The 27551-nt window shown below is 42.3% G+C and overlaps 2 protein-coding genes across 11 annotated transcripts in view; one reads left to right on the top strand and one right to left on the bottom strand.

Annotated features, from left to right (window-relative positions):
- The window catches only part of ERAP1 (endoplasmic reticulum aminopeptidase 1), a 43185-nt gene extending 30098 nt beyond the window's left edge, over window positions 1–13087 (top strand). For both annotated transcript variants that reach the window (XM_065918432.1, XM_065918352.1), the window contains exons 12-19: window positions 289–368; window positions 939–1122; window positions 2919–3075; window positions 3739–3923; window positions 5542–5703; window positions 6158–6298; window positions 6846–6927; window positions 11126–13087. In XM_065918432.1, the coding sequence (XP_065774504.1) occupies window positions 289–368; window positions 939–1122; window positions 2919–3075; window positions 3739–3923; window positions 5542–5703; window positions 6158–6298; window positions 6846–6927; window positions 11126–11281 (1147 nt within the window). In that variant the 3' untranslated portion in view covers window positions 11282–13087. The remainder of the gene's footprint in view (window positions 1–288; window positions 369–938; window positions 1123–2918; window positions 3076–3738; window positions 3924–5541; window positions 5704–6157; window positions 6299–6845; window positions 6928–11125) is intronic.
- A 1687-nt stretch (window positions 13088–14774) lies between these two features.
- Window positions 14775–27551, bottom strand: part of CAST (calpastatin) — a 122653-nt gene continuing 109876 nt past the window's right edge. For 6 of the 9 annotated variants that reach the window (XM_065918726.1, XM_065918563.1, XM_065918978.1 and 3 more), the window contains 7 exons: window positions 26264–26371; window positions 24453–24545; window positions 22848–22895; window positions 22329–22421; window positions 20929–21000; window positions 15857–15922; window positions 14775–14949 (listed from right to left, as the gene is read on the bottom strand). In XM_065918726.1, the coding sequence (XP_065774798.1) occupies window positions 15872–15922; window positions 20929–21000; window positions 22329–22421; window positions 22848–22895; window positions 24453–24545; window positions 26264–26371 (465 nt within the window). In that variant the 3' untranslated portion in view covers window positions 14775–14949; window positions 15857–15871. The remainder of the gene's footprint in view (window positions 14950–15856; window positions 15923–20928; window positions 21001–22328; window positions 22422–22847; window positions 22896–24452; window positions 24546–26263; window positions 26372–27551) is intronic. The other 3 variants (XM_065918813.1, XM_065918644.1, XM_065919053.1) reach the window with 1 other exon arrangement.

Raw genomic sequence — 27551 nt, 5'->3', positions numbered from 1 at the left:
TCTGGTGGTCTCACTTTAGTCACGCCCCCTGAGATCCCTATGAGACTATCAGGGCTCCCTTGTGCCCAGATTCCTAGCTCTATTCAAGGAGTCCAAGAAGAATGATTCGAACCCGAACTGGCAGCTCCCACAGAGCTGGAAATGGGCTGGGGATATTTTGAGCTCTTAACTCTTGCTGTTTGGGGTACCGTCTTTCTTTGAACGAGCCAGCGCCTGGCACATGGTAGGTGCTTTAGGAGCTGCTTGCATTGAATCAGCAAGTGACCTGCCTGTCTTCCTTTCTCGTAGGTTCCTGTGGCATGTCCCACTGACATACATTACCAGCAAATCAGACGCAGTCCAGCGCTTTTTGCTGAAGACAAGAACAGGTAATTTATTGTGGACCTAATTAGCTTACTTCAAGAAGGAACTGTTTACATGTATAGGATTTAGATAATCAGTTTTCCTGGGTATTTATCTTGGTTAAAACAAAAATGATTGGGTCAGACTTCGTCTTTAGCAGATCCCTGACTTTCAATTTCTAGTAAAGAATATAGGTTTGAAAATACTGTCTGGTTGCAAAAAAGAAGGCCAATATCTTGCCAGGTAAGGAATAAAACTGTTGAGTTGTATAATGCTGAGGGGGAGAGACACTTTGAAAAATCACCCCTGACTTTAACACTGATGGGCTGTATCATACATGTAGCCTGAAACATAGCAATGTTCTCACAAATCTATAAATCTGACAAAATTCGTGTCTTAAACTAGTATTGGCTTTTGTCTATTGGGATGCTGTTTTCTGGTTTCTAAAAGCAGTGTGTTCAATATGAAACTCATTTCAGTATTAAAGTTGTTGGGTATTAAACCTGCCTTTAGTTTCCTTGTCCAGTCTGTGATCAGAAAAGCTTTTACCAGTCAAGAGAGAAAACCGAGCCGTGATTTACTTTTATTTGCTCTAGATGTGCTCATCCTCCCAGAAGAGGTGGAATGGATCAAATTTAATGTCGGGATGAACGGCTATTACATTGTGCATTATGAGGATGATGGATGGGACTCTCTGACTGGCCTTTTAAAAGGAACACACACGGCAATCAGCAGTAACGATCGGGCCAGTCTCATTAACAATGCATTTCAGCTTGTCAGGTAATGCAAGCCCCCCTCACGGTAGTGGTTCATGCCTGAAAGCTGCTATTATCATTCAGATCTTTGATTTCTAAAGATGAAAATGATTGATTGCTAATAAGTTGAAGGATGTTTTCTCCCAAGTTCTCCTAACGATTCAGGGTTGCTATTAGCCTCAGGATTACCTCCTATCTGTGTCTGCTGAGGACCGAGGTAAAGAAAGGAATCTGTATTTTAATCTTTTTCATTAATAACTTGGATCAGATGAAGGCAGAAGTGCAGAAAACTGGGAGACTGACATCCCAGAGAAGCCCCTTGCCTGGCCTTTAAACCCTAGCCCTGCAGCTTTTCCTGGCCTTGCTGTATGTAACAGATCGGGTTTCTCCCTGCTGGGTGAAGGCTTCTTAGAAGACTCAGGTCGCCCAGACCCAAGCTGTCGTCATTACATCTCTTGGACTAAAGGAGAGCAGTTCCCCTGTCCCATCCCCACGCTACCCAAGCTGGATGCCTGGACGTCACAGCATCTTTATGGCATGTAGCTCATAGAACATGGTCCAGCCAAATGACCTTTGAGTGGGTGAGGATAATATTCACTTTTTTTTGCCCCTAGCATTGGCTTTTCAGGAAATCTTCCCCCTTGCCTAAAACTCAAACTTCTTCACTCTTTAGGTAGAAGTGAGGTCTAAGAGGAATCCCCCACGTGGGAGAGAATACTGTGTTTCTCAGCCTCCATGTCTCTTGGCTCTAAAATGTTGAGTTCTTCCTTTTTGGGGGGCCTCTTGAGGTGACAGAAAGCAGTGAGGGATAAAATAGGGGTTGCTTATGAAGCTGTTTCTGCCTGCCTGGATATATATATTCCCCTCCACAGCACACCGCTGCTTAAATCACTGTTTGCTTACGTGCACATGTACCCTACCACTGAGGCTTTTAAGACCAACTCTCATTATAATGACGAGTTTTTTAGATCTATATTCTGTTTCTTTTTGTTTTGTTATTGCTTTTTTTTTAATTTGTAAAAATTAAAAAAAAATTTTTTTAATTTTAATTGGAGGCTACTTACTTTACAATATTGTGGTGGTTTTTGCCATACATTGACATGAATCCACCACGGGTGTACATGTGTCCCCATCCCAAACCCCCCTCCCACCTCCCTCCCCATCCCATCCCTCCAGGTCATCCCAGTGCACCAGTCCTGACTACCCTATCTCATGCATCGAACCTAGACTGGCGATCTGTTTCACATATGATCATATACATGTTTCAATGCTGTTCTCTCAAATCATTCCACCCTCGCCTTCTCCCACAGAGTCCAAAGTCTGCTCTTTTATTCAGTTTCTTTTTGAAACGGAGATGAGGATGTGTTAACTCCAGGGACTCATTCTGGTGACTGAGTGGCAGCCTCTCTGGTGAAGCTTCCTGAGGGATCTTTGATTACAGTTCCCATTTCACTCTGGCAGTTCAGCGAGGTTCGATGTTTCCTAGAGGGACAGATGCTGACCTGCTGCCATTGCATCTTAACCTCAACCAGTAGAACTCTACTATTATATGTGGTTATATAATATATTATATTACATTACATTATATATATTATATATGTGGTTAGCGCTACTATTTGAGAAAGTTCCTTCACAGTGCAAACATCACATGTTGTGTTATATGTGACAGGAAAGCTGTTAGTGTGGAGGTCATTATCTGTAAGGAGTTGTCTATATCTGACTGAATATTTTGCTGGAAGCTTGTTAAAATAACTTTTGAAGCAAACAGTTGATTTCCTGGATTTTTCTTTCCAACTGCTAACCCCGGTGTCTCTCGATCAGCATTGGAAAGCTGTCAATTGAAAAAGCCTTGGATTTAACCTTGTACCTGAAGCATGAAACTGAAATCATGCCAGTGTTTCAAGGTTTGAATGAGCTGATACCGATGTATAAGTTAATGGAGAAGAGAGATATGAATGAAGTGGAAACTCAATTCAAGGTAAAAGGCTGGAATAAACCGAATAGTTTTTAGATAACCAGTTTGCTTTGGTGTGGGTGTGGAAAAGATTTCTTACCGTGGTGTATATTTTATATACATGTCTGGATACATTTTAAAGAAAATCTTAATTATCTTCATACCTGAGTTGACCCGTGAAGATTTTGGTTTTATTTTGGCACTAAAAACAGGCCTGGCACTGTTAGATCCTGTTCTTAAGTTTCAGGGGCTTGTCATTCCCTCATGTGGCTAATTCTTTATGTCATTTTACTTCTGTATTGTGATGGTTGCTCTTAAGATTTTCTGGGACTCAGGTACTCAAGCAGGAGGCACGCAGTTGTTACTTTTGGCAAAATGTCATGAAGTCTCATTGTATAATTTGCTCTCAAAATGTTGCATCGACTGTCTCTTTTAGTGTGTTTTGAAAGTGGCAGCTCATCCTTATTTTAAGTAGACTAAGTATATGTCTATAAGATGGTTAGGGAAATACTCGAATCATTCATCATTTCTTGCTTTTGACCCCTTTTATAATTAAATAGAAACCGAACCACATGGTTTTGAAAATCTGAGTTGGACTGAGCTTTAAGAAACAATCCCCATCACCCGAGGGTGTACTGAACTCTATAAACCACGAGATGACTGGTGACAGGTGTGGCTTTCCCGCAGGCCTTCCTCATCAGGCTGCTGAGGGACCTCATTGACAAGCAGACGTGGACAGATGAGGGCTCCGTCTCGGAGCGAATGCTGCGGAGTCAGCTGCTCCTCTTCGCCTGCGTGCGCAAGTACCAGCCCTGCGTGCAGAAGGCAGAAGGCTATTTCAGACAGTGGCAGGAAGCCGATGGAAACCTGAGGTCTGTTTTTATTGAGCAACTAGTTTGTTCATTGAAGAAGGCAATGGCACCCCACTCCAGTACTCTTGCCTGGAAAATCCCATGGGCAGAGGAGCCTGGTGGGCTGCAGTCCATGGGGTTGCAAAGAGTCGGACACGACTGAGCGACTTCACTTTCACTTTTCACTTTCATGCACTGGTGAAGGAAATGGCAACCCACTCCAGTGTTCTTGCCTGGAGAATCCCAGGGACGGCGGAGCCTGGTGGGCTGCCGTCTATGGGGTCGCACGGAGTCGGACACGACTGAGTGACTTAGCAGCAGCAGCGGCAGTTTGTTCATGTAAGAGGTATCATTTCTGTGTTCCATCATCATGACTCAATGTTGGGGACAAAAAAGAAACAAGTACAGATAAGACTGTTCTGGTGCTCTTTGGGGAAAATAATTTTTTTTTTTCTTTTAGATTTATCTACACCCCTCTCAACTTTCTGCTTGAAGAAATGCTAAGAGGAAACCTCTATGCACAAAAGTCAAATATCTGAACAGTTAGAATGGGATTAGAATATTTACTGGGTTTTTTTGGTATAGCCAAGGATACAAAGGGGCTTCCCTTGTGGCTCAGCTGGTAAAGAATCTGCCTGCAATGTGGGAGACTGGGGTTCGATCCCTGGGTTGGGAAGATCGATCCCCTGAGAAGGGAAAGGCTACCCACTCCAGTATCCTGGCCTGGAGAATTCCATGGACTGTATAGTCCATGGGGTGGCAAAGAGTCGGACACGACTGAGCAACTTTCACTTCACTTCACTTCAAGGATACAAAGGTGGCTTACTCAGGTGTCTCTAGTGATAAAGAACCTGCCTGCCAATGCAGGAGACGCAAGAGACACAGGTTTGATTCCTGGGTTGGGAAGATCCCCTGGAGTAGAAAATGGCAACCTATTACAGTATTCTTGCCAAGATAATCCCGCGGTCAGAGGAACCTAGCAAAGTCAGACATGACTGAGTGCACACATGCACACAAGGATACAAAACCTTAATAGAAATGAGACAGCTGTGCTAGACAGGAACAGAGGCAGTGCCTCTCTCATAGTAGCTTTTTCAGGCCTCTCAAGCTCCTGACAGGTGGGGAGGGGACGCAGAAGGATATGGGGCAGAGATCAAGTCCTTTTATATTTGCGGCTTAAATCCCATGCAGGAAATACTAAGCCAACAATATACGTACTTGCATTTAAAGAAGTGCCTACGAGCAGTGGTCCTATTGGGTTCCTGACTTTTGTTCATGGACTTCATCTTAAGTCTAGTTTGAATTTTTTTCTTTTGTCTTGGAAAGTGACTACCTATTGAGTCACTTGGCATCATTCAAGTATGTTAGAAACAGATGTATTTAAAGAAGTGGCATAAAAAAATAAGGAAGTGGCATTTCACAGTATATTTTTGAGAAAGCTACTTAAAACCTAATTTCAGTTACTCTTTCTTGCCTCTTTATAAAATGTTGCTGAAGGAAAGAGGTTATTTTTGTTTACATTTCCGAGCACGAGTCTCTGATTGTGGAGCTGGTTTATCATTTCGTAATAAGTAAGTCTCCTGCCTGCAAACACACTTTCTTCATCCCTGACTCACCCTTGGTATGTTCTTTTCCACAGCTTGCCCAAAGATGTGATCTTGGCAGTGTTTGCTGTGGGGGCCCAGACCCTCGAAGGATGGGATTTTCTTTATAGTAAATACCAGTCGTCATTGTCCAGTACTGAGAAAAACCAAATTGAATTTGCTCTCTGTATTAGCCAAAATAAAGAAAAGCTTCAATGGTGAGTAATTCATTCATGTTCATGTAGCCAAAAGGAATTAAATGAGAGCAGATCCTTCTGGCATCTATTTTTGTTCTCTTGGCCAGGAACCGCGTTTTCTGCTGGGAACATTTATGCAGGAGGGTGCACATCTAATGTGTATGGTAAATAATTAGGGAGCAGCGGGTGTCAGGAAAAATATTTTGAGGAGTATGTATTTGTGTATCTTTAACACATTTAGAAATATATACTTGGTATACTTATTTAGCCACTTGTGAGCAAAAAGAGAGAATATATGAGAATGGGTGTTGTAAATATAAATGTTAGTTTTTATTATTATGTAGCTATAGTGAGTTTCTCAGGGCTCTTTTATAACCTAGATCAGCTTTTTTTTTCTTTCACAAATCATTGTATTAAAAAGTTCAGAACTTTCTCAGGTCCTCTTCATTGCTAACACGTCTCTTAATCATTCTAGGCTACTAGATCAAAGTTTTAAGGGAGATGTAATAAAAACTCAAGAGTTTCCAGATATTCTCAGAGCTATTGGCAGAAACCCAGTGGGATATCCGTTGGCCTGGCAGTTTCTGAGGGAAAACTGGAACAAACTTGTGCAAAAGTAAGTCGTGCCAAAAACTGTGCTGTGACTGGGAAGAATTCCTGAAACTCGCTGTGTTTTAGCCGAGTCTGTCAAATAATAAGGGTTATCTAGAGGGATTCTTTTGATTGAAGATAGGAGGTAGAGGTACCCAAAATATCCTTAGAAAATATGAAACTCTAATTCAGTGCTAACTAGTGGATCTGGGTGGTTAAATTTTTCATGCCACGTGGAATAATCTCTTCCTGTACCCTGGGCCCTATATGAAGCCTTCTTCTGCACAGTTCAAGCCAAGTCTTCTATTTAGCACTTCTGTTCACTGCATCTGCCCTTGTTAGTAGCACTTATTACTTGTGTCATTTTCTTTTGGGTGCTTTATTTTATTCAGTGGCTGGTGTGTGTATTTTTTACAACTAGATCTTAGCCCCTTGGAGCTAAGGATCATGTCTTATCTTTTTCATACCTAACTAGTTTCTGGTTGATTGCTATAACATATGTTGAGGCACTTAAAAATACATATGGAATGAGCAAATACTTCGTAATACATTTTGACAATTTCTGTTTCTAGGTTTGATCTTGGCTCAAATTCCATAGCCTACATGGTAACGGGAACAACAAATCAGTTCTCAACAAGAGCACGGCTTGAAGAGGTAAAAAAATAAAATAAAATAAAAAGCTTTCTTTTTAAACCTAAGTGACAGTTAGCTAATAGGTTATCTAATAAATAGGGGGTCAGCAAAATACTTGAAGGGCCTGCTGAGTTAGAAATGAATTTTGTCACTGAGTGCATGTTATTTCTGGATGTGTGTTGTGTTCAGTAGAGTGGTTTTGATTTTAGCAAAAAATCAGTTACAAATAATTGAAAGCTGTGCCTCTCCCCAGACATGTTTAGAAGTCTTAGCTCTACCATTGGAAATTTTAGGGCTTAAAAAATTACTTTAGACATCTAATCCCTGTTTAAGATGTTAAACATGATTATTGGAGGAATAAGTGACTGAAGTGATCATCTAGTTATTTTGAAAGAGGCTGGTCTGGAAAATAAGTTCTCCACTATGCAAGCTTGTGATTTCCCATTACTTACTTTATGTACTATCTACTTTCAGAAAGAATCTTAGGCCACTTGTAAGGTCTATATATAAAATAATGTTAACCAAAAAAGCTGCATAATGTTCAGAAAGAGGTAACTGTATGAGGGATTTATGCTGAGGACAATTTATTGCAATTGTACCCTAAATTTATCACAGCTTCCTAGCAACCAAGGAAAGATGAGAAAACAGTATGAGTTATTGTCAGGCAAGAGAGACCCATGGAACATGCAAGTTTTCCACAAAAGCAAACTTTTCAGTCTTAATGGGTCATTTCGTTGAGGTGCACGTGTGTGCTCAGTCACTTCAATTGTGTCCAACTCTTTGCAACCCCATGGACTGTAGGCTCCTCTGTCCGTGGGATTCTCCAGGCAAGAATACTGGAGTGGATTGCCATGCTGTTCTCCAGGGGATCTTCCCAACCTAGGGATCGAACCCTCAGCTCCTGCACCTCCTGTATTGCAGGCAGATTCTTTACCCACTGAGCCACCTGGGAAGCCTGGCTCTTCTTTAACAGTGTTCTCTATGGTAAAGTTGTAGAACACATTTTACGTGGCTTTAAAAATGTTGCATTTAGATAAAAGCCGAGAGCCTAATATAAACTTTCTTAGGAATGGTTCAGTTGTATAGTTCCATGATCTAGATTGATAGAGACTGCTTTGAAAATGAAAAAGAAATGTGACAACCCTTGTTTCTCCAGTTTTTCGGCAGTCTCACCCAGGCTTGTAAAATTAACTTGCACACAATAATTCAAGCTTGACCTTCTAGTGAGGTCTACGGCAGAGATACTCTGTGTGATGACTGCAGGACCAGCCAGGGGTTGTGACCAGATGTGCAGTAACAAAAGATTTCATTTATTGATTGATCATTTATTTTCTCAATAATTCACTCAAGACATACTTCATTCTTACTCTCCAGCAGTTACAGTTTTAGGTCAGGGCTAGAGTGATGAAACAGGATATACAAAGTCCCTGCCCTCACAGAGCTCATATTCTACCGGGAGAATCAGACAGTCAGGGACACATCAGCCTATGCCGGGTAGTTATATGCCCTGAAGATGAATAAGGCAGGGCAAGGAGAGTGAGTGAGTGGGTAAGGGATGATGCCGTGTTCTGTGGAATGATGAGTGGACGTGTGAGCAGGTGCAGACGGAAATGGAGATGTCTAGGAGGACAGTGTTGTGTGCAGAGGAAGCATCAGATACAAGACCCCTGCGCCAGGACATGTAAACAAAAGCGCCTGACATGTTGTCAGGTGGAACGTGTCCTGCTGACGTTTAAAATGCAGGCACCATCCCGAGCCCGTCCTTCCCCTCGCCTCCAGTCCCCCCGAGTCCTGTCGGCCCTGCTTTCGGCCTGTCCATCCTCTGCGCACCTCTCTGCTCTCAGCACGGCCAAGCCTTTCTCCTCTCTTGCCTGGGTCTACGGTGGTAACCTCCTGACTGACCTTCCTTCTGCCATTTGACCAGCGCCAAACCGTTTTGCATCCTGAAAACTGAAAACCCACCCACGGTGGACTGACCCTTTCTTGGAACTCTTGCTGGTTGCTCTTGACATCTCAAACCTCTCCTTCCCGTGTGGATGAGCCCACGATGACCCGGCCCCTGCCCACCTCTCCGGCTCATTCTCACACACTTCTGCGCTCACCATCTCAGCCACTCAGTCTCCTCCTGCCTCTGGGCCCCACTGGGTGTTTCTCCCAGCTCGAAGCCTCCACGCTTATTCCTTCTTCTTCCTGGCTTGCTCTGTCCCTAGCTTTAGACTGGAAAGGTTCGTTTTATTCTGCATAAATTCCCCGAGCTCAAGTGTCATCACCTCTGCAGACCACTTTGTCAAAGGCAGGCCACCCCTTTCCCTAGTTGCGATTGTGGCCTGGGCTTATTTTCTCCACCGCGGTGCAGAGTCATCCTAGTTCACTTCTTGTCTCCTCTGGCAGACTGTAAGCTCCATGAGGACAGGGTGCTTGCCTGACTCATGGCCCCATCCTCAGTGTCTTGCACAGTAACTAAGCCAGAGGGATGAGTAAGTACCAGAGTCAGTATTCAAGAGGAAATGGATGCGGGTGCGTCCCTGGGCTTTAGGTCCCTAGACCCTCTGGGCTTTAGGTTCTGCGCTTCACCCACATTGCACAACAGCGTCCTCACCAATGCTCTGCAGTGTTAGAGACGAGGAATCCGAGTCCCGGAGAAGCTAAATCATTTACTCTGCCCATATATCAGGCTGCTCATTGCACAGAAAATGTTCTCAAGGAGGCAAGTGTGATTCATCTATGTCTTCAGCTGAGATGCTGGATTTCCCCAGGCAGATGAAGATAGGAGTGATAAATCTGGGTCCAGAAAAGTTGAAGGGCAGGGGTTAACTACGGACTTTGTTAGAGCTCTTGTAGGTCTTTTTTAGTACTATCGTGTTAAGCTTCTTTAGGACTAATTAATTTGACCAATTAGTAAAACCGTTGATGTGGTTCAACTGAAGAGTGCCCCGAGTGATTTTTTTATTTTTTATATTTTATTAAGTATAGTTGATTTACAATGTTAATTTTTGTTGCATAGCAAAGTAACTCAGCCACACACTTTTTTTTTTCATATTCTTTTCCTTGATGGTTTATTGCAGGATTTTGCCCAGAGTGATTTTTTAAATAGCATATTAATTAATCTTGAATTCTGATAGAAAAACAGTAGGTTGAGCTACAGTTTAAGGCAGGACAGTGAAGCAGTGTGTTCTCTAGGTTGTTATAGTGGGAGGACATGCCTTCAGCTCACTGAAAAGTTCTACTGAGGTTTAATTTTAAAACAACCCTGAATCATTTAAAATTGGAATTTGATCTTTCAAAAGCCTATTCTTCCCCACCTCCTCTCCCCAAACTTATGATATTATGACATGGATTTTTAAGGAATTAACTGTCTGGAATCCATGCTGAATAAATAATACATCTTGGCCGAGACTTGCTTCCTGTCTACAAAATCAAAAATTGATGGATTAATGCTGTGAAAATTTATGGGAAAAGGTTAAGAACCCTTGATGGTGAGAGAGAGTAGCACAATGGTCAACGCTGTTGCAAAGCCAACCTATTCCTCCTGTGAGCTTAAAGGGGATTAAACACCCAGCAGAGAAACAACAGCAGATATTTTCGAGGAGATAGCCAAATGACTCTTATCTCTCTAAAACCGTGGGGAGTGTTGTGTGGATTTTATCTTGAGGGAACAATACATCAACTGTGGATTAGGAGAAAAAAAATTGGCAAGGTTTGGGGTATTACCACCATAACTTGCTAAGAACCCCACTCCTTGTAGTGTTTCTATAATAACATACGTGGCCAGGGCCGTAGAGAAAGACTGCACTTTATGTGGCTGAAGCTGTTTGGCTTGGCAAAGAAAAGATTCTGCACATTCTGCTTTTTTCAGACACGTTTAAAAATGTTAAGTTTGCATCAGTGCCTATGTCACAGACGACACATAAAATAGATAACACAAGATTAAAACTTAATTATAAAGTGGTAAACGCCGAAGTCTTTTAGAATCTGGCAACTGTGAATACATTTTTAAAAGCTGCAGAGAAAGAAAAAAAAAACACAACACTTGACATCATGAGGTATGAGCTCATTTCAGAGCTCGTTTATGTACATAATTGTATCCAGACACCTAGCCCTGCCTTCTCTGTAGAATTTTGACAAATGCCGGAATTCTGGCTTCAGTTTGAACTAGCCTGAACTTACATTTGTGTAACTTGAAAACAAAATTTTAAAAGCCCGATTTTTCCCCCATAAGGTAAAAGAATTCTTCAGCTCTTTGAAGGAAAATGGGTCTCAGCTCCGTTGTGTTCAGCAAACCATCGAAACCATCGAGGAAAACATACGCTGGATGGACAAGAATTTTGATAAGATCAAAGCGTGGCTGCAAAGTGAGAAGCTTAACCTGCTGTAACGGTCCGGCTCTTGGCCGGTTCCTGTGATGTATAATCTCCAAACTTTTGTTGAATGTGAATATTTTCAAAGTGGAGATGGGCCAGCTTGGCACCCACTGAAGATGCCTCTTGCCCCTTCAATTCATTTCACCCCATCCTTCTCGTGAAGACCGGCTGCTTCACGTTTTCCTCAGGGAGTTGTTGCCACTACGTGTTCCATTATAGGTGTGACCCCAAAATGTACACCCAGGTGGGGGGTTCCCTACTGTGGAGAAGTAAAGATCCTGATTCTTCTTATATTGTATACTGAAGCCCCGTGGTCTCCACACCCCTGCTCCCCATGCATCTGTCATTCATACGCTGCTGCGTCAGTCTCCTGGGAAGGCTCTCAACAGTGATGACTGAACCATGAACCCCTGGGGTGCTGACTGAACCATGAATCCCCCCTCTCCATCCCACCTTTCTCCCGCTTGCTGCTTGCCCAGGGGCTGACCTGTCCGGCCACATCATGAGGCTTCCCCGTCCTCCAGCTTCGGCTGAACTCCCAGGAGGGCAGATCAGAGCTGGGGTTGGGGTGAGAGCAGGTGAGGGTCTTTATTCCCCTGGCTTCCTTGCAGGTAGCCTCAGGCTGGCCTCCAGCAGAAGGGCTCAGCTCCAGGGCGGTGGCCCTCTTTCCCGCCAGCCTTCTGCATCTCTGTGCTGGTGAGATGCTTCCTCCTCTCAACTCTGCAGGGGGAAGCGGAAGCCTGGTTTTTGTTAGTCCTGTCTGGACTCATGGTTTTCATACAGCCTGCTCATATTCTTGTTTAAAAACAAAACAAAACCCCCACAAACACCTTCCATAGAGCCCTCCTGAGATAATCCTAATTAGAGGGTGCCATCTATTTCCTCAAGGCTACTGACCAGCAATGTCCCTCCTGAAAGAGCAGACTGCTTTCAGGTCTAGAAGAGAAACCTGTCATTGCAAGTTGAACCTGAGCGCTATTGATTCTTTGGTAGGTGATGCTTCCCCTCTGTTTCTTATTTGGTCTGGTTTCAGTTCAGTTTAGTCGCTCAGTTGTGTCTGACTCTTTGCGACCCCATGGACTGCAGCACGCCAGGCCTCTCTGCCCATCACCAGGTCCCGGAGTTTGCTCAAACTCATGTCCATTGAGTCGGTGATGCCATACAACTGTTGAAGAACTGACTCATTTGAAAAGATCCTGATGCTGGGAAAGACTGAAGGCGGGAGGAGAAGGGGCCGATAGAGATGAGATGGTCTGGTTTATAATCCCTAAGTAACTTGGCGCTTACTGCCCTCGGGCACTGCAGACTCTACTAAATGTAAGCTACTGTGAAATGGAAACTACTTGCTTATATCAGCCTAAGCGAAGACCAGGTGTGGTGTTGAAATTGAAATCTTTTACGAGTTTAATATATTGCAAAACTTAAAGGAATAGGATATAAAAATGTCAATGTGTTCTAATACACTATGGAATAGAAGGTCTTTTCTGGACATAAATGTGTTTATAATTCCATTTTCATACATACTGCCTGACTTAATGGTTTAAGAACTAAAAAACAGAAATCACTGGTAATTTCTACCCCCCCAGGTGTTTTCCTTCTAAAAAACATACAAAGTCAAGATTTTAATGTAAAATACTTTCCTTTAATTGCATCTTGTATCTTGAGTAATGAAACATGGAAATAGTGGTTTTCGGTTTTGGTCACCTGAGGAACCTATTTTCATTTGCTTTTGGAGTCCTTTTTCTAAAGAGACACGCATCACCACAACAATGTGCAAAACCCTTTTTGGTAATAAAAAATGTTATTTACCTCTAAGCAAATATTTGCAATTATTTACTGCAAATTAGATGGGTAAAAAGGACTGATTTAGATCCTGTAGCTTACTCAGTTCATCATTAATTACCAGCAGACAAGACACCCAAGTCTTGAAGACATTTTGAATAAACAAGAAGGCATATTCAGAGAACCTTAAATAAATGTTTACTTTCACAGGTATTTCTTAAATCTCTGGATTTGGTATGTAATTTAAAAAACATTATATATGCATGTAAATTAGTAATACTGGAGTCAGATCTTTGCAAACACATCTGTCAATGTCAAAGGTTTCACTTTTTCTTTTTTTTTTAAAAAACAAAACAGCTTTGTACTACCTATAGACACATAGTTAAAATCCCTCAGGAAAAGTGTTTACTTTCTTGTTAGTGCCTTGAAAAGGTCTGTTTAAGTTACCGTAATCCTGGCTTATATTTCCCATTTTAGACTAGTAATGCCTTTATCTCTCATGAAATGAAGACAGAGCATTTGAAGTGGATGAAGTTTGCAATCTCAGGCATATGCATGATTTTTAAAGAGAATTTTTAGACTGTATTAATAGAATTGGATACCCATTATAAGCAGTATTGTTATTTAGCTTGCCTCCTACCCCATTAGATAGTATCAGTGATACTTATTTTTAGTGAAATTGCTAAGTCCTAAGAAATAGTTTAAACAGATGCGAAGGAAGGCTGTGCTCTCTGAAACAAGGAATTCCAAATCAGTTTCATGATGTGTACCTGATATCTTTTCTTGTGTTCACTATCAGAAAATGAAGATGGGATTTTGATAATTTAATTTCATCAGTGATATCAGTTATGTCCATCAACCATTCAGAAAGATATGAGAAACCATTCCAAGTTGTGGGATATCAGACCCTCCCTAGTTCTTAATTTGCTATGGGGGAAGAAAAAAAACAGATTTTTTTTTTTTTAATGTTAAAAAGATCTTTGTTCTTTATTTTTAAGCAGAAGTTTGTTTTTGTATCTGGTAATAAACCCAACTCCCACTAAGCCACATGCTGCACAGTCAAGACTCATGTGGCTGTGGCTCTTTGCTAATAGCTGCTCAGGTTTCACAGAGAGGCCACGGGAAGCACAGCCTAAGGCAGTATTGCGGCAGAGATCGAGCCATGTGAGTGTTCTAAGAATTAGACTTTGTTATTCTTGAAACTAGCTATGCAGTGACATAGTCTGCATTTTGCTCTTCTGACTTGAGTCAATCCCGGTGGGTGTGTGCGGACAAGATGCAGAAATCCTAACCTCTGGCAGAGAGGTTAGGGGGGTCGGTGCTTCCTGGTCTGTCCAGGGTCTCTACAATTAGCAGCTCAAGAGGAGACGTGTGCCCAATGCACAGTATTTTATGTCTGACTTATCAACCCAAAGAAACATCAAATACAGTTCAAAAGTCCAAGAGGAAAGGGGTCATGAGAAATCAGAACACTGAAGAATACGTGAGGCATTGTTTTCCAAATGCTAACAACAAAAATAATTAAGTGCAAATTGAAAATACTAATGAGATTTACAGGCACTGTGGGGAGAATGTGCAAAAGTTTGCAAAGGTTTTTTCTTTTATGTGTGCTGCTTTAAGAAACTATCAAATATATCTCTTAGAAATATAAAGTTCCTTTCTTTCCCAACTGAAGACAATTTTTAAAAATTCAAAGTTTACCAATACTCAGTAGAATAACACAGGTGAACCAGACAAATTCAGTTTCTTTTCAGGAAAAGAATAACAGACAATGTTTAGGATGTCAAAAGAATCAACAAATACCACTGTCTAGAAGCCACCCAGAAATGGTTTCTGTTGTCAAAGCCTTTTGTTCTTCAGAAGTCACCATCTACCCGCTGAAGATTTTATATGCAGATACCTTGAAAAATTCAAAGAAGAAAATGCAGTGAACCATTTGATATGTTATTTTCTTATTACAGGCATAATAAATCTAAGGAGGCATTTACTGTAAGCAGATATTAGAGTAGAAAATTAGAAGAAAAACTTTTTTTTTTTTTTTTTTAAGTTTTGGGGAAAATCTTTGGAGCAGTTCTAATCAGTATACTTTCCTCTATACGACATAAAAATGAATCATGGTGAGAGAGCCCAATCCAATTTAATCTACGTTGTTATTTCTTTTAGATTTTTTGCAGGAAGTGGTTATATACTTTTGTCAGTTAGAATAAGACCTCTTCTCTTTGACATTAATAAGGGCCTAGCTCTCAAGACAGATGTCAGAGTCTCCCTCATCCGTACCAGCTCTTCAGTCGCCATAAAGTAGAATCAAACACAGGGTTTTACTTTCTAAAACTAAGATGAACCAAAGTTATCAGTCTTTTCCTTTGTACTGTTCTCAAGACCCTGTAATTACCATGAGACCGTAGGCGTGCACTCCTCACCCCACGTGTGTTTTGGGTGATATCTAGACCAGAAGGCCATTTCACTATAAGATGTAACTTGTCAATTTTGCTTTGCCACAGTAACCTGCGGTCACGAGCATCTGGGTTTCAAAGAGTCAACCAGACTTAGTTGGTCATTTTGTTTAAGAGCCTGGCCTAGTATTTTGGAGAGCTTTTAATTATAAGATTAATGTATTTAAACATTCTGGAAGCACCATTTATTGCTTTTCAGGGAATTACTCTGCAGATTTTGCAGTGTGCATTTTATGCCAATAGCATAAAGAGAACATGAAACACTCAAGAAATGGACTTAGCTTTTCTCACCTATAACACACAGGCTAGTTAGAACGTACAGTGGTCTTCATTTGTGACAAACACCCAACTTACCAAATAGTGTGAACTTTAACTTGTACTTTTTCCATCAGCTTTTGGCTTGGAAGTTTCCTCCTTTGCCTAAAAGGACAAGCAAAAACCATCAATGAGTTCTTTTATTTTCTGGATTGAGTACCCAAAACTGGTCAACCAGATGAGCTTTATGAGGAAAAATGCTTTTCAGGTTTAAAAAGGTAAAAGATGGCAGTTGGCAGGACAAAATAGGATAGTCCTTTTAAAGTGCCTTATTTAGCCCAAACACTGAATTCTTCCCCTTGAAGTTTATAAACTAAAAATAACCTTAAGTGATTCTAAATGTTTTACTCTAGACTGTTTTGGTTTTTTATTTCTGAAGGCCAACATAATTGGTTTCCACTTGCAAGGCCTATTTTTTCCATCTCTTCACTTTCAGTCTGACCTTAAAGTGAGTTTCTAATAGGCAATATGTATAGATGTGTCATGTTTTTGTTTTGTTTTTTTTTTATCCAATCTGCCTCTCTGTAGTCTGGGGAGTTTAGCTTATTATTTTCAAAGTATTTATTAATAAGTATGCACGTATTGCCATTCTATGAACAGTTTTCTGACTCTTCTGTAGTTTCTTTGTTCCCTCTCTGGCTCTCTTCCTTTTTGTGATTTGATGATGTCCTACAGTAGTAAGCTAGGTTCCTTTCTCCTTCGTGTATCTACCATAGGTTTTCGTGTATCTACTCTGGTACCATAAGGCTTACATACAACAGCTAACATTTATGTCTTAAGTTGACAACTACTTAGGTTTGAACGCATCCCAAAGCTATACAGTTTTACTCGTCACCCTCATGTTTTATGTTTTTGATGTCCATTTTATATCTTTTTAATTTTGTGTATCCCTTAATTATTATAGTTAGCTATTTTTTAAACTACTTTTGTCTTTTAAACTTCCTACTAGCTTTATCAGTGATTAATACACCACCTTTACATTAAATTATTCTGAATTTTGCTGTATATTAACCTTTACCAGTGAGATTTGTACTTTGATTGTTTCCCCGTTACTAATTAGCACCCGTTCCAGCTTAAAGAAGTCTTTTTAACATTACTTGTAAGACTGGTTTAATAGTGATGAACTCCTTTAGCTTTTGCTTATCAGGAAAACTTTTTCTTCCCTTCAATGCTGAATGACAAGTTTTTCTAAGAAGAGAATATTCTTGGTGTTTTTTTCTTTCAGCACTTTGAAAATATATCATGATACTCCTTTTCTGGCCTGCAAAATTTCTTTTGAAAACCTGCTGAGAGTCTTAACGGAGGCCCCTTGTATGTAAAAAGTTGTTTTTCTTTTGGGACGCTCAAATTTCTCTCCTTGTCTTTAACTTTTGACATTTTAATGCGTCTTTGGTGTGGGTGTCTTTGGGTTCTTCTTATCTGAAAGCATCTGGGCTTCCTGGATATGAATGTCTGTTTCCTTCCCCAGGTTAGGGAAGGTTTTAGCCATTATTTATGTCAATAAGTTCTTTGCCCCTTTCTCCCTTGCTTCTCCTTTTGGGACCCCTTTAATGCAAATGTTCACCTGTGTTGGTCTGTGTGATACTGTCTGATAAGTCTTTTTGGCTATCTTTACTATTTTTTTTTTTTTTCTGCTTTGACTGGGTGAGTCCCGTTGCTCTGTCCTTGAGTTCCTGGGTCCTTACTTCTGCTTATAGTCTGCTGTTGAACCCCTCTAGAGTGTTTTTCAGTTCAGTTATTGTATTCTTCAGCTCTATGACTACTTTTTACGTTCTTGTATTTTTCCTGTATCTTTGCCGAAGTTCTCACTGTGTTCATCCATTCTTCTCCCAAGTTTGGTGAGCATCTGTATGACTGTTACTTTGAACTCATCAGGTAAACCTCTTCATTAAGGTTTCTATCCTGAGGTTTTAATCGTCTGGAACGTATTCTTCTATTTCCTTATTTTCCTTGACTCTCTGTTGGTTTCCGTGCATGAGACAGAACAGCCACCTCTTCCAGTCTTGAAGGAGTGGCCTCGTGTAGGAGATAACTTAACTGTGAAACCCTGCCCTGACTCGATCATCTCTCAAAACACTGTAAGTGTTCAAGCAGCCTGTTTTATTTTCATTGGTTCAACATACAAACATAATAGTCTTGAAGGGCCACAGCAGGTGATCAGAAAGTGCCCCCCTGGGGGGTAGTTACAAAAAGTTGGCCTCTAGGTAAGTGCCAGAGCCCCCTTTCTGGGAGATGCTGGTGACCTGGAGCGAGATGGGGAAATAGCTCGATGGTGGTGAGCACCCAGCTTATGTCTCCTAAGAGCACGTCTGGGCATCTTCTGCCAAATCGGAAGCCTGCTGCTCACACCAAAGCTGCAGGATAAGCACGGAGACCTCTCACGCAGAAAGCTGGGGTGTGTTTTGGTCTGAGGTTCGTGCAGTACTCTGGGGATGGTGGCCGGCTAAGAACTGTAGCTCTGATTGCTTTGTGGGGGGAGTGGGCGAGTCTGAGCTCATGACCCCTTGAGGAACCTTTCCTCAGTCTGCTATGGCCGTCTGGACACACGCTCCATTGGCTCCCCAAAGCCAGATGTCTAATGTGCTCATTTCTCAGGTGGTCTTTAAAGGCTGGGGTGCTGCCACGGGGGTTCACCCTAATTTGCTCCTCAGGAGAAGGTCTGAGTTTTGAGTTTCCTTCTGATGGTGAGTTAACTGTGTTGGGACTGGATTTGTGCCGAGAGTGTGTCCCAGTCTCTTCTACCTTCTTTGATGCCACCCTTCTTTTATTGGCCCGATGGATAGAGTCATTCAGATCACTGTAGTTTTTTCCTAGAGGAAACTGTTGCATACGCAGCTGTAGATCGGGTGTTTCCATGGTACGAGGAGAGCTGGTCTTGTCTACATCACCACCCTGAACCAGAACTCACTATCTTGCTTTTTAAGAGTTTGGATGCAGCTGGATTACTGTTTCTGGACCTGTATCTTTTATTTCTCATTATAATTGGAATTAACAGTCATAACCATTTGAATACTATGGCTTTAGAACTGGAGGAGACCCAGAAGTTGTCTATCCAATCCAACTTCCGTTCCTTTCCTAACCACAGTTTGCATCATTTTAATAATAGGAAGCTTCAAAGTGCCATGCTGCATTAATGCCCAGCTCTAAGAAACCAGATCCACTCATTAGTCTCAGTTCTGCTTTCTATAAGAATGTGAAAAATGAGCTGCCACCTGGGAGGAAGGACTACTAGTATTTAATGTGAGTATATTGGGTCTCAGAAACTGTAAGAGCTTCTCCAGTTCTCTGTACTACTTTCCTGTTCCAAGATTTATAGACACTACATTCTCTGGTGGTGTCATCTCCCTTGCCAGGCATGCATATTTTAACATGTCTTAATTTGCTGTTATGATGACTAACATCGTAATCAAAACTGTTGACTATTTTCTTAATAATTGGTGGCAATTTAGACTTGATGAAATACAGTATATGGATCTGTACTGTCAATGTTTATCCAAATGGAAACCTGAGGTAGGAAGTGTTAGTCTGGGTCTCTGGGGAGGTGAAGCTATAAAATATTCACCCATCCCGAAGTCTCAGTCTATGTCCCAAAGCACATCCCGAGAGAACATGTAAACTAAGGACTGATAAGGAAACAATACAGCAACCCGCAGGTCACTGCGGCTCTCAGGGAGAGCTCAAGAAGGGGGAGCAGGGTCACAGAGACAAATCTTCCAAGGAGGTGAAGCGATGGAGGGAAAAGGGCTTTTGAGTTGTTAAAGAGCTTGAATATGTTTGTACTACAAAGGAAACAAATTGAGACAAAGATACTGGAGAGAGTTCAGTTCAGTTGCTCAATTGTGTCCGACTTTGTGACCCCATGAATTGCAGCACGCCAGGCCTCCCTGTCCATCACCAACTCCTGGAGCCTACTCAAACTCATGTCCATTGAGTCGGTGATGCCATCCAGCCATTTCATCCTCTGTCGTCCCCTTCTCCTCCTGCCCTCAATCTTTCCCAGCATCAGGGTCTTTTCCAATGAGTTGGTTCTTTGTATCAGGTGACCAAAGTATTGGAATTTCAGCTTCAGCATCAGTCCTTCCAATGAGTATTCAGGACCAACTCTTTGGGACCCCATGGACTATTCAGCTCATGAAATTTTCTAGGCCAGAATACTGGAGTGGGTAGCCTTTCCCTTCTCCAGGGGATCTTCCCAACCCGGGGATCGAACCCTGGTCTCCCACATTGCAGGTGGATTCTTCACCAGCTGAGCCACAAGGGGAGCCTAGTGACCCCTTGAGAGAGAGAGAGGGGGCTGCAGGCAAGGAGGGGAGAGTGTGTTTGTTAGGAGGTAGACAGGAAGGGGGTCTCAGTTATTTCCTGCAAGGCACCCTCAGTTTTCTCTTTAAGTAGAAGGCAAGGCTTTCTGCACACGGTGGGGGAGAGTAGCAACAAGGAGTGCAAGGTGTTTGGGGCTGGTGAAGGGGGAGGGCCTCCACTCACCCCAGACTAGCTCAGCTGACACTGGAACTCTGTCTGACAAGGGCTGGCAACGCAGGGCACTTCAATTGTGTTCCGAACCTTCATTCCTTCAGTAAGTTGATACTTACTTAATGTTGATTATTGATAAGTAATATTGATACTTAAGTATCGATTACTTTAAAAAATAATATATATCATGGCTGATTCATGTCAATGTACGGCAAAAACCACTACAATATCGTAATGGAATTAGCCTCTGATTAAAATAAATAATTAAAAAAAATAAACATCTTTAAAACTTCAGTTTCTTTGGCAAGACGTGCTAGGGTATAGATAGTGCTTAAAAATGCTTCTTTTCTAAATAGACCCCAAATAGGAAAAAATGACTAAGAATGCACTGCTCCCTGTAATCGCCAAGCTCACTTATTTACTGTGCTGGTGGGGGCTTCCCTGGGGGCTCAGATTGTAAAGAGTCTTCCTGCAGTGCGGGAGACCCGGGTTCGATCCCTGAGTCAGGAAGATGCCCTGGAGAAGGAAATGGCAACCCACTCCAGTACTCTTGCCTGGAAAACCCCATGGACAGAGGAGCCTGGCGGGCTACAGTCTGTGGGGGTCGCAAAGAGTTGGACACGACTGGGCTTTGAACTTACTTGTGTGGAATCCTTGGCTTTCCCGCCGTTCCTGGGCGCTTTGGCACTGGCAGCAGGCTTCTTGTCTTTGTCCTAGAGCAGAGGAAACGTAATGAGGCTGCTGCGGTCCTCACTCCATCTAGCAATTAACTGCTGCTGCAAGCAAATCGATCCAGGCTCTTCTTTTTAGGAGCCTGGACTCTCCAGTTTAACTAAATAATGAAAAATTGGGTATTTCACAGTCACGACCTTTTGAACCACAGTGAACGTACACAGAGGTGTTCACGGTGGGAGGTAAGAAGGAAAAAAAATGAGGAAAAGGTGACTCATGTTGACGTCCTGTCAATTTTCATGATGCACTCAGACTGTATTTTGCTCATCAAAATAGAGCCTGGTTCTATCAGGACTGGTTTCTATGTGCCAAGAGGACACTGCTTTCAGAGTTATGGAAGAATAATCTAACAGTGGAAGCAACCAGAGCCAGCTAGGGCCAGTCACATACAAAAGTAAAGTCCATTCACCAACATTATTTATGAGGTTCCAGGAGTTGAGAAATAGGATGCTGATGTGATCTAGAAATTAAATCACCCAAGAGAGGGAAGACTACATTTCAGTGACTGGGAACTACCGTTAACACCCGGTGAAACCATGTACATTTTAATTCTTCTGAAAATAACAATGGAGGACACTCATTTCACTCTTCCTTCTATTTGATGGATTACACTTTTCTTTTTTTTTCCATTCGCATTTGATCTCCTCCTATGCACAGGGCATTTTGCTGATGCTGACCACAGAGCTACCAGACACATGACCGCTGTCTGAAGCCCACAGCCCAGTGGGGTGAGGCCCAGGACAGGTAACTCACAGCGCGGGGACGGCAGAGGACAAGCCCCTGACCTGGGACGGGAGGAGCAGACAGGGAGAGCTTCCTGGAGCAGCTGATGCTTGAATGGTCCCTGAGGGGCAAGGGGGAGAGCCGCTCAGGGCAGAAAAGGGGAGGAAGCCCAGAGGGCAAGCGGCATGGTGGATAGAGTGAAGGACTGCTCTCCTTTGTTTTTTCTTTTTGGAGTGCTCTCCTTTTAAATGACCACAGATAGAGCATTACTGTCACACAGCAATATAGTGTGGCAATCAAAACTGGTGGCTATGGGGCTTATAAAGCAACAAGGAAAACATTTATGATACACTCTTAAGAAATGTATTATATATAGAATCTACGTATAATTATGTAAAACCTACATATGGGAAAAGACAAGAAATAACACCAAATAATGGTGTTGGGGGGGAGGGGAGTAGAATTTTTTTCAAGTTTTCTAGGGCATTAATCAGTTTATTCTATGGTATAAAATTATATTTGTGTGTGTTGTTTGTACAGAGATACATAAAAAAAAAAAAAAGCCAAGAGGAAAAAAGCCCAGTACCTTTGCTGTGTTTGTCGAGGTTTCTGTAGCTGAGGGACAGCTGTCAAAGTCCCCGGAGAGGGCATCAATGGGGTCCTGGGCACCTGCAGGCTTCTGAGATCAAGAGAGAGAACCATGAAGATTTGCTTTTTGGAAAAACAAGGGAAAGATGTTCGTGGGCCATTTCCCCACATCTCTGAAAATGTGTGTGTTCAAAGCAAAGCCTTGCTGACATTCTTTTCCTAACAAACTATTATAAAAGAGAGATTAAAACAGGAAAATCTTGACAGCTCTACTTTCTCCACTCTGTTATACAAGGTACGTAGTATTCTCTGAGCTATGATGCTCTAATCTGGAAAATGGAACTGCCTATGTTGAGTGGCTCTTGGGAAGACAGAAATAATATACTCTTATACGCATGCCCTGGCATCAGACCAAGCACAAGGCAGGCATTCACTGCATTTTAGATTTCTAAAATGTGAAAGCTGCAGCTAGAGGTTAAAAAAGTCTTTTCTGGAAACACACAGCTATGGTATTTACCTCTGATGCCTTGGGTTTCTTTGATGCCTTTGGCTTCCCCGGTGTGCCCTTAGAAACAAAGCAGACTATTGGTTAAACAAACTTTTGTAAAGGTTTCACTTAGGTGTAAGTCAGTATTTACATGATCTTTTATCCAGTGGAGTTCAGTCAGCCCCCTGCATCTGTGGCTTCCGCATTGGCAGATTCAACCAACCAGCAGATTGAAACTATCTGGGGAAACAGAATTCTAGGAAGTTCCAAAAAGCAAATCTTGAATTTGGCACATGCCAGCAACTACTTACGTAGCACTTATACTGTATTAGGCATTCTGAGTAATGCAGAGATGATCTAAAGTATCCTCAGATTTTGGTCTCTGGGGGTCTTGGAACTAACCCCCCCTAGATACCAAGGGACAGTTGTATACTTTGTATAACTGATAAACCTGGGTCCATATTATCTCTTCACCAGCTCTGATTAATGACTGCCTCATAACTATTTCAATAGCCTTGGGGAAAACGCAAGGATGAGTCTGTTCCTGGAAGTGAAAGAAATACTATTTTAGCAACTCTGTCACTGCTTAACTCTAGTTAAAACATCACAAAAAGTAACTTGTGTTTTTATGTCTTGTTTGCTATTTTACTATATATGTATCTACCATAGCTTATTACACTTCAAAAGGATTTGAGGCACTGAAATGGTCTATAGGTGATTTTTCTTCAGTGAGGATTACAAGGACAACTCATCAGGGATTTTTCCCATCTGCGAAGGCCAGGATACTAAATAATACATTTCCCAAAGAACACAACAGGGTCAGATGGGACCGTCAAAGCAGGGGGCATTCTAGCAGGGTGCACAAGCGCTGTCATGAATACTGAATGCAAGCGAGGGGAGCTGATTTCTGTAACAGAAGACAGTGAAGCTGATAGTACTCTATACAGTCAAACCCCTCACATGCATCAGTGCAGAAAGAGAAGCTGTCATTTGGACTTGTTTTTATCTGATGAACAGATCTGGAAAGGGTTATTTAACCTCTAGAAGCCAAACAGGAAGGGGCAGGGAACAGAGCAGGTTGACCAGGAGAGAGACAAAGACAGATAAACTTCTTGACGATACTGTTAGCAACAGAGGTTTCGATTGGGAATATGGTTTTGCCTGTCTTCACTCTCAACAGCACTGGTGGTGGTGGTGTAGGAGAAGAGAGACAGCAGGCCTTGGGTCGTATTTGCCCCATGAATTATTTCCATCCTAGCTCTTTTTCTGTTCTTCAACAGAGAAACTCTGCTTCAGGTAAGATTACAAATATCATTCATTGTTATTACAGACTTCTCTTGCAGAGAATTCATCTGTGTATCTGCCTGGGAATCGCTGTTAAGCATCAGTGAGTGACGGAACATTCTTCAATTCTCTTTACGCCACAGTGCCCGGCACAGTAAACATCCAATGATACTGGCTCAAATAAACATTAAACAGAATTCTAGACAGTCTGCTCAGTGGGGACAGGTTAAAAGTGTCAGTCATGTCACATTTTCATGCTACTGTTACAGTGTACTTTCTGTTCATTTCAAGTGAGGTTTGAATCTCAAAGCTTTGGAGTATAGATCCAACCTGGACACCACCCTCATTTACCTCCTTGTCATCATCCAAAAGATGCTGGTATGCAGGTGGGATGGTGTCATCTCTTTCTCCCAGCTTGTCTCTGTGTTCAGCTTTGGCTTTTTCCTGTAAACAATGAACATATATAGTTACTATTCAGTTCTACCTTCAAAAAAAGCACATTTGAAAATGCAGCATTCAGCATTTATTGGCTATTTCTGAGGCAAAACATAGTCCCTCTAAGTTTTATAAGCAGCAGAGCAACAATGTCAACATATTTCCAGTTGATGGAAAAAAGTAAACCCAGTGCTTCTGTTTGTCATTCCACACCCATGAATTTTCTACTTGCATTTTAAATTGAAATAAGCTTTTAAGTAATTATTCTCAGAACTATCAGTCAGTTCAATCACTCAGTCGTGTCTGACTCTTTGCGACTCCATGGACTGCAGCACGCCAGGGCTCCCTGTCCATCACCAACTACCAGAGTTTACCCAAACTCATGTCCATCGAGTTGGTGATGAATTCTCCAGGTAAGAATACTAGAGTGGGTTAACATTCCCTTCTCCAGGGGATCTTTCCAACCCAGGAATTGAACCCAGGTCTCCTGAATTGCAGGCAGATTCTTTTACCATCTGAGCCACCAGGGAAGCCCTCAGGAACTATGGAAGGAGATAAAACCCAAGAGGGTAAAGTTTCTTTTAATGTGAGTGTCACTTTCTAAAGTAAAACGTCAAGGTGCTGTACCTTGGCACTTAGAGGCACCATTGACAACTCTGACTCTTTACCAGGAGCCACTGTGAAGGGACGTGCTGCCTGCTATGGTTGCAGGTGAGCAAACACCCGCTGCTGAGTAAGCAGCGCCCGCCTCCAGCATCCCTGCCTCAGTGCAGTGAGGCTGGCCTCTTGGTCCCTGGAGTCAGGGAAAGCCCTGCACCATCCCCCAAGGGGTGGGGATTAGATTTATTTTTCTGCATCATTATAATTTCATTTTTCAAATACAGGTTAGGTTCATCTCGACATTCTTGTAACAAGAGTAGAATCAAGACCTAAGGATTCTTTGAAACACTCTGCCTTGGAGACAAAGATTTGGGTGCTCTGTTACCTTTCTGTAGTTCCAAGCTCGATGGACTGTTAGTATATTATTCAGTATAAATACGTACTTCTACATGTTGTACAAGACATGCAGTGTTAAGAGTCTATGTCTTGTAGACACTTCTGCAGTGAACTCCTGGTCCAACGCTTCCTTCGTGTAGGAGTTTGCACATAGTTACGATGGCAGGGAAGACTGCTAGAGAAGCCTCTGTCACTACATACACACAAGTTGTCTACCTAAAATACACATATCTGTACCAGATATATGACAAGATATATCTGGTTTTACTGCCAGATAAAACCAAAAAAAGTCAATGTGAGAAGAGAATAAAATTAACAGAGCAAGACCGTGCTTTTCCATCATCAAAAGTCTCATCTCACAAACATGACGTTTGCCCAAATCTGTGCTATAACACAGTCCTCAGAGAGGAAACGGAGATACCACGTAGACCACAGCGCAGAAAAAACTTAGACTGTAGTCATCCAACTGTTCACTGACTCCAGGCAGTGAAAGTGAAAGGGGCTGAGTCGTGTCCGACTCTGCGGCCCCATGGACTCTACAGTCCATGGAATTCCCCAGGCCAGAATACTGGAGTGGGCAGCCTTTCTCTTCTCCAGGGGATCTTCCCAGCCCAGGGACCGAACCCAGGGCTCCCGTATTGCAGGCGGATTCTTTACCAGCAGAGCCACCAGGGAAGGCCGACTCCAGGCAAGTCAGGGCTATAAAAACTTCAAATGACTTTTTTTTGTACCTTGACTTTATCCTCTACGGGTTTATTCTCATCTGGATCAGGCTGTCTTTGCCCGAGACTGTCAGAAAGTTGATCCAGGGCATCGTCAAGTTCTTTGTTGTCACGCTGCTAAACAATACATCCGAATTAGTCACTGGTTAGCCACATCAGGTCACCTGCAGCGCCAACAGTGCCTGTAAGCTCGGGGGTTTTCCCCAGGGAGGGGGCAGGTGGGCAGAGGCGCTGGGTCTTCCTTCCCTGTGGGGGGCTCTTTGCCCCTCATTTTTCACTCAGCACCTCTCTGTACCTGTCTACCCTGCCCCACCCCGAGATGCCTTTCTCTTCCTAGAAAATAGGTCCCTTCCTAAAAAGATGGGGTTCTTGGCCTGATTTTCCAGAAGTCTTATGATGCCTTCAATACATGTAATATTATGTTCCCTGCAAAGTCACTGAGTTTACTCTTTGGTTCCCAAGTGGGTTGCTGTAAATAAAGCTTTATACCTAGTTTTAATGATGGCTTCAAATAAAATATTAACTGAAACTAAAAACTCTGATGGGGGAAGTGATGGGAAAGGTATTCTAAAACATACTGTGAAAGGCAAAAAGGCTTTTGATTGTGGATGTTTCTTAACAGCCTCAACCACTATTCTAGGGGCTCCGAAAGTCTGAGTACTAAGAACTGACGTGTAAACGGCAGCCTGGTTATTAAGGAGTCTTCCTTCTGTTGCACAGGGGCTTTTGTCACTGTGGGTGTGTGTACAGACATACACACAGACACGAGGAGAAAGGCCATTTTACTGGTTTTAAGTGCTTCGGAAGAGCCCAGGATTACAGCAGCTAAGGGTGGCGCTGCCCACAGCTAGATCTGGGCTTTGTCATTTGTGCCTCTGGATATTTTCAGATGATCCCACGACTGACCCAACAGGAGGAAAATTCACTCAGAATCTCAGAGTGCAGCAGGAAGCAAGCTTTGATGCAACATCAAAAGGAAAGGGAGCCTGGCTGACTTCACTCAAGCTACTTCATCTCCAGCTAGCTCACGAAGCACTTCTATCTCAACTCAAGGGGCTGGGGGTCTGGTTTAGGGCAGTCTCTCTATCTTTTGATGTGCCGTGGTCTCCTGGATCATGTATAATTTGGTACCGTAAAGAAAATTAATCAAGGAAGTCTGGCAAAGCTTTGGTCCCACAGTCTTGCCTCAGAATGTGTAAATAATTAAAATGATATTGACACTGAGGTTTTCCATTACTAGCATGAAAATGACAAGTTTTTACTGGTATGACTGGGAGGAAAACAATGCTTTTCTACC

The sequence above is a fragment of the Muntiacus reevesi genome, chromosome 1 (assembly GCF_963930625.1).
Source record: "Muntiacus reevesi chromosome 1, mMunRee1.1, whole genome shotgun sequence".
NCBI classification, from domain to species: Eukaryota; Metazoa; Chordata; class Mammalia; order Artiodactyla; family Cervidae; genus Muntiacus; species Muntiacus reevesi.
Note: the sequence above shows the minus strand (reverse complement) of the source record. Positions and strands in the feature narration are given on the sequence as shown.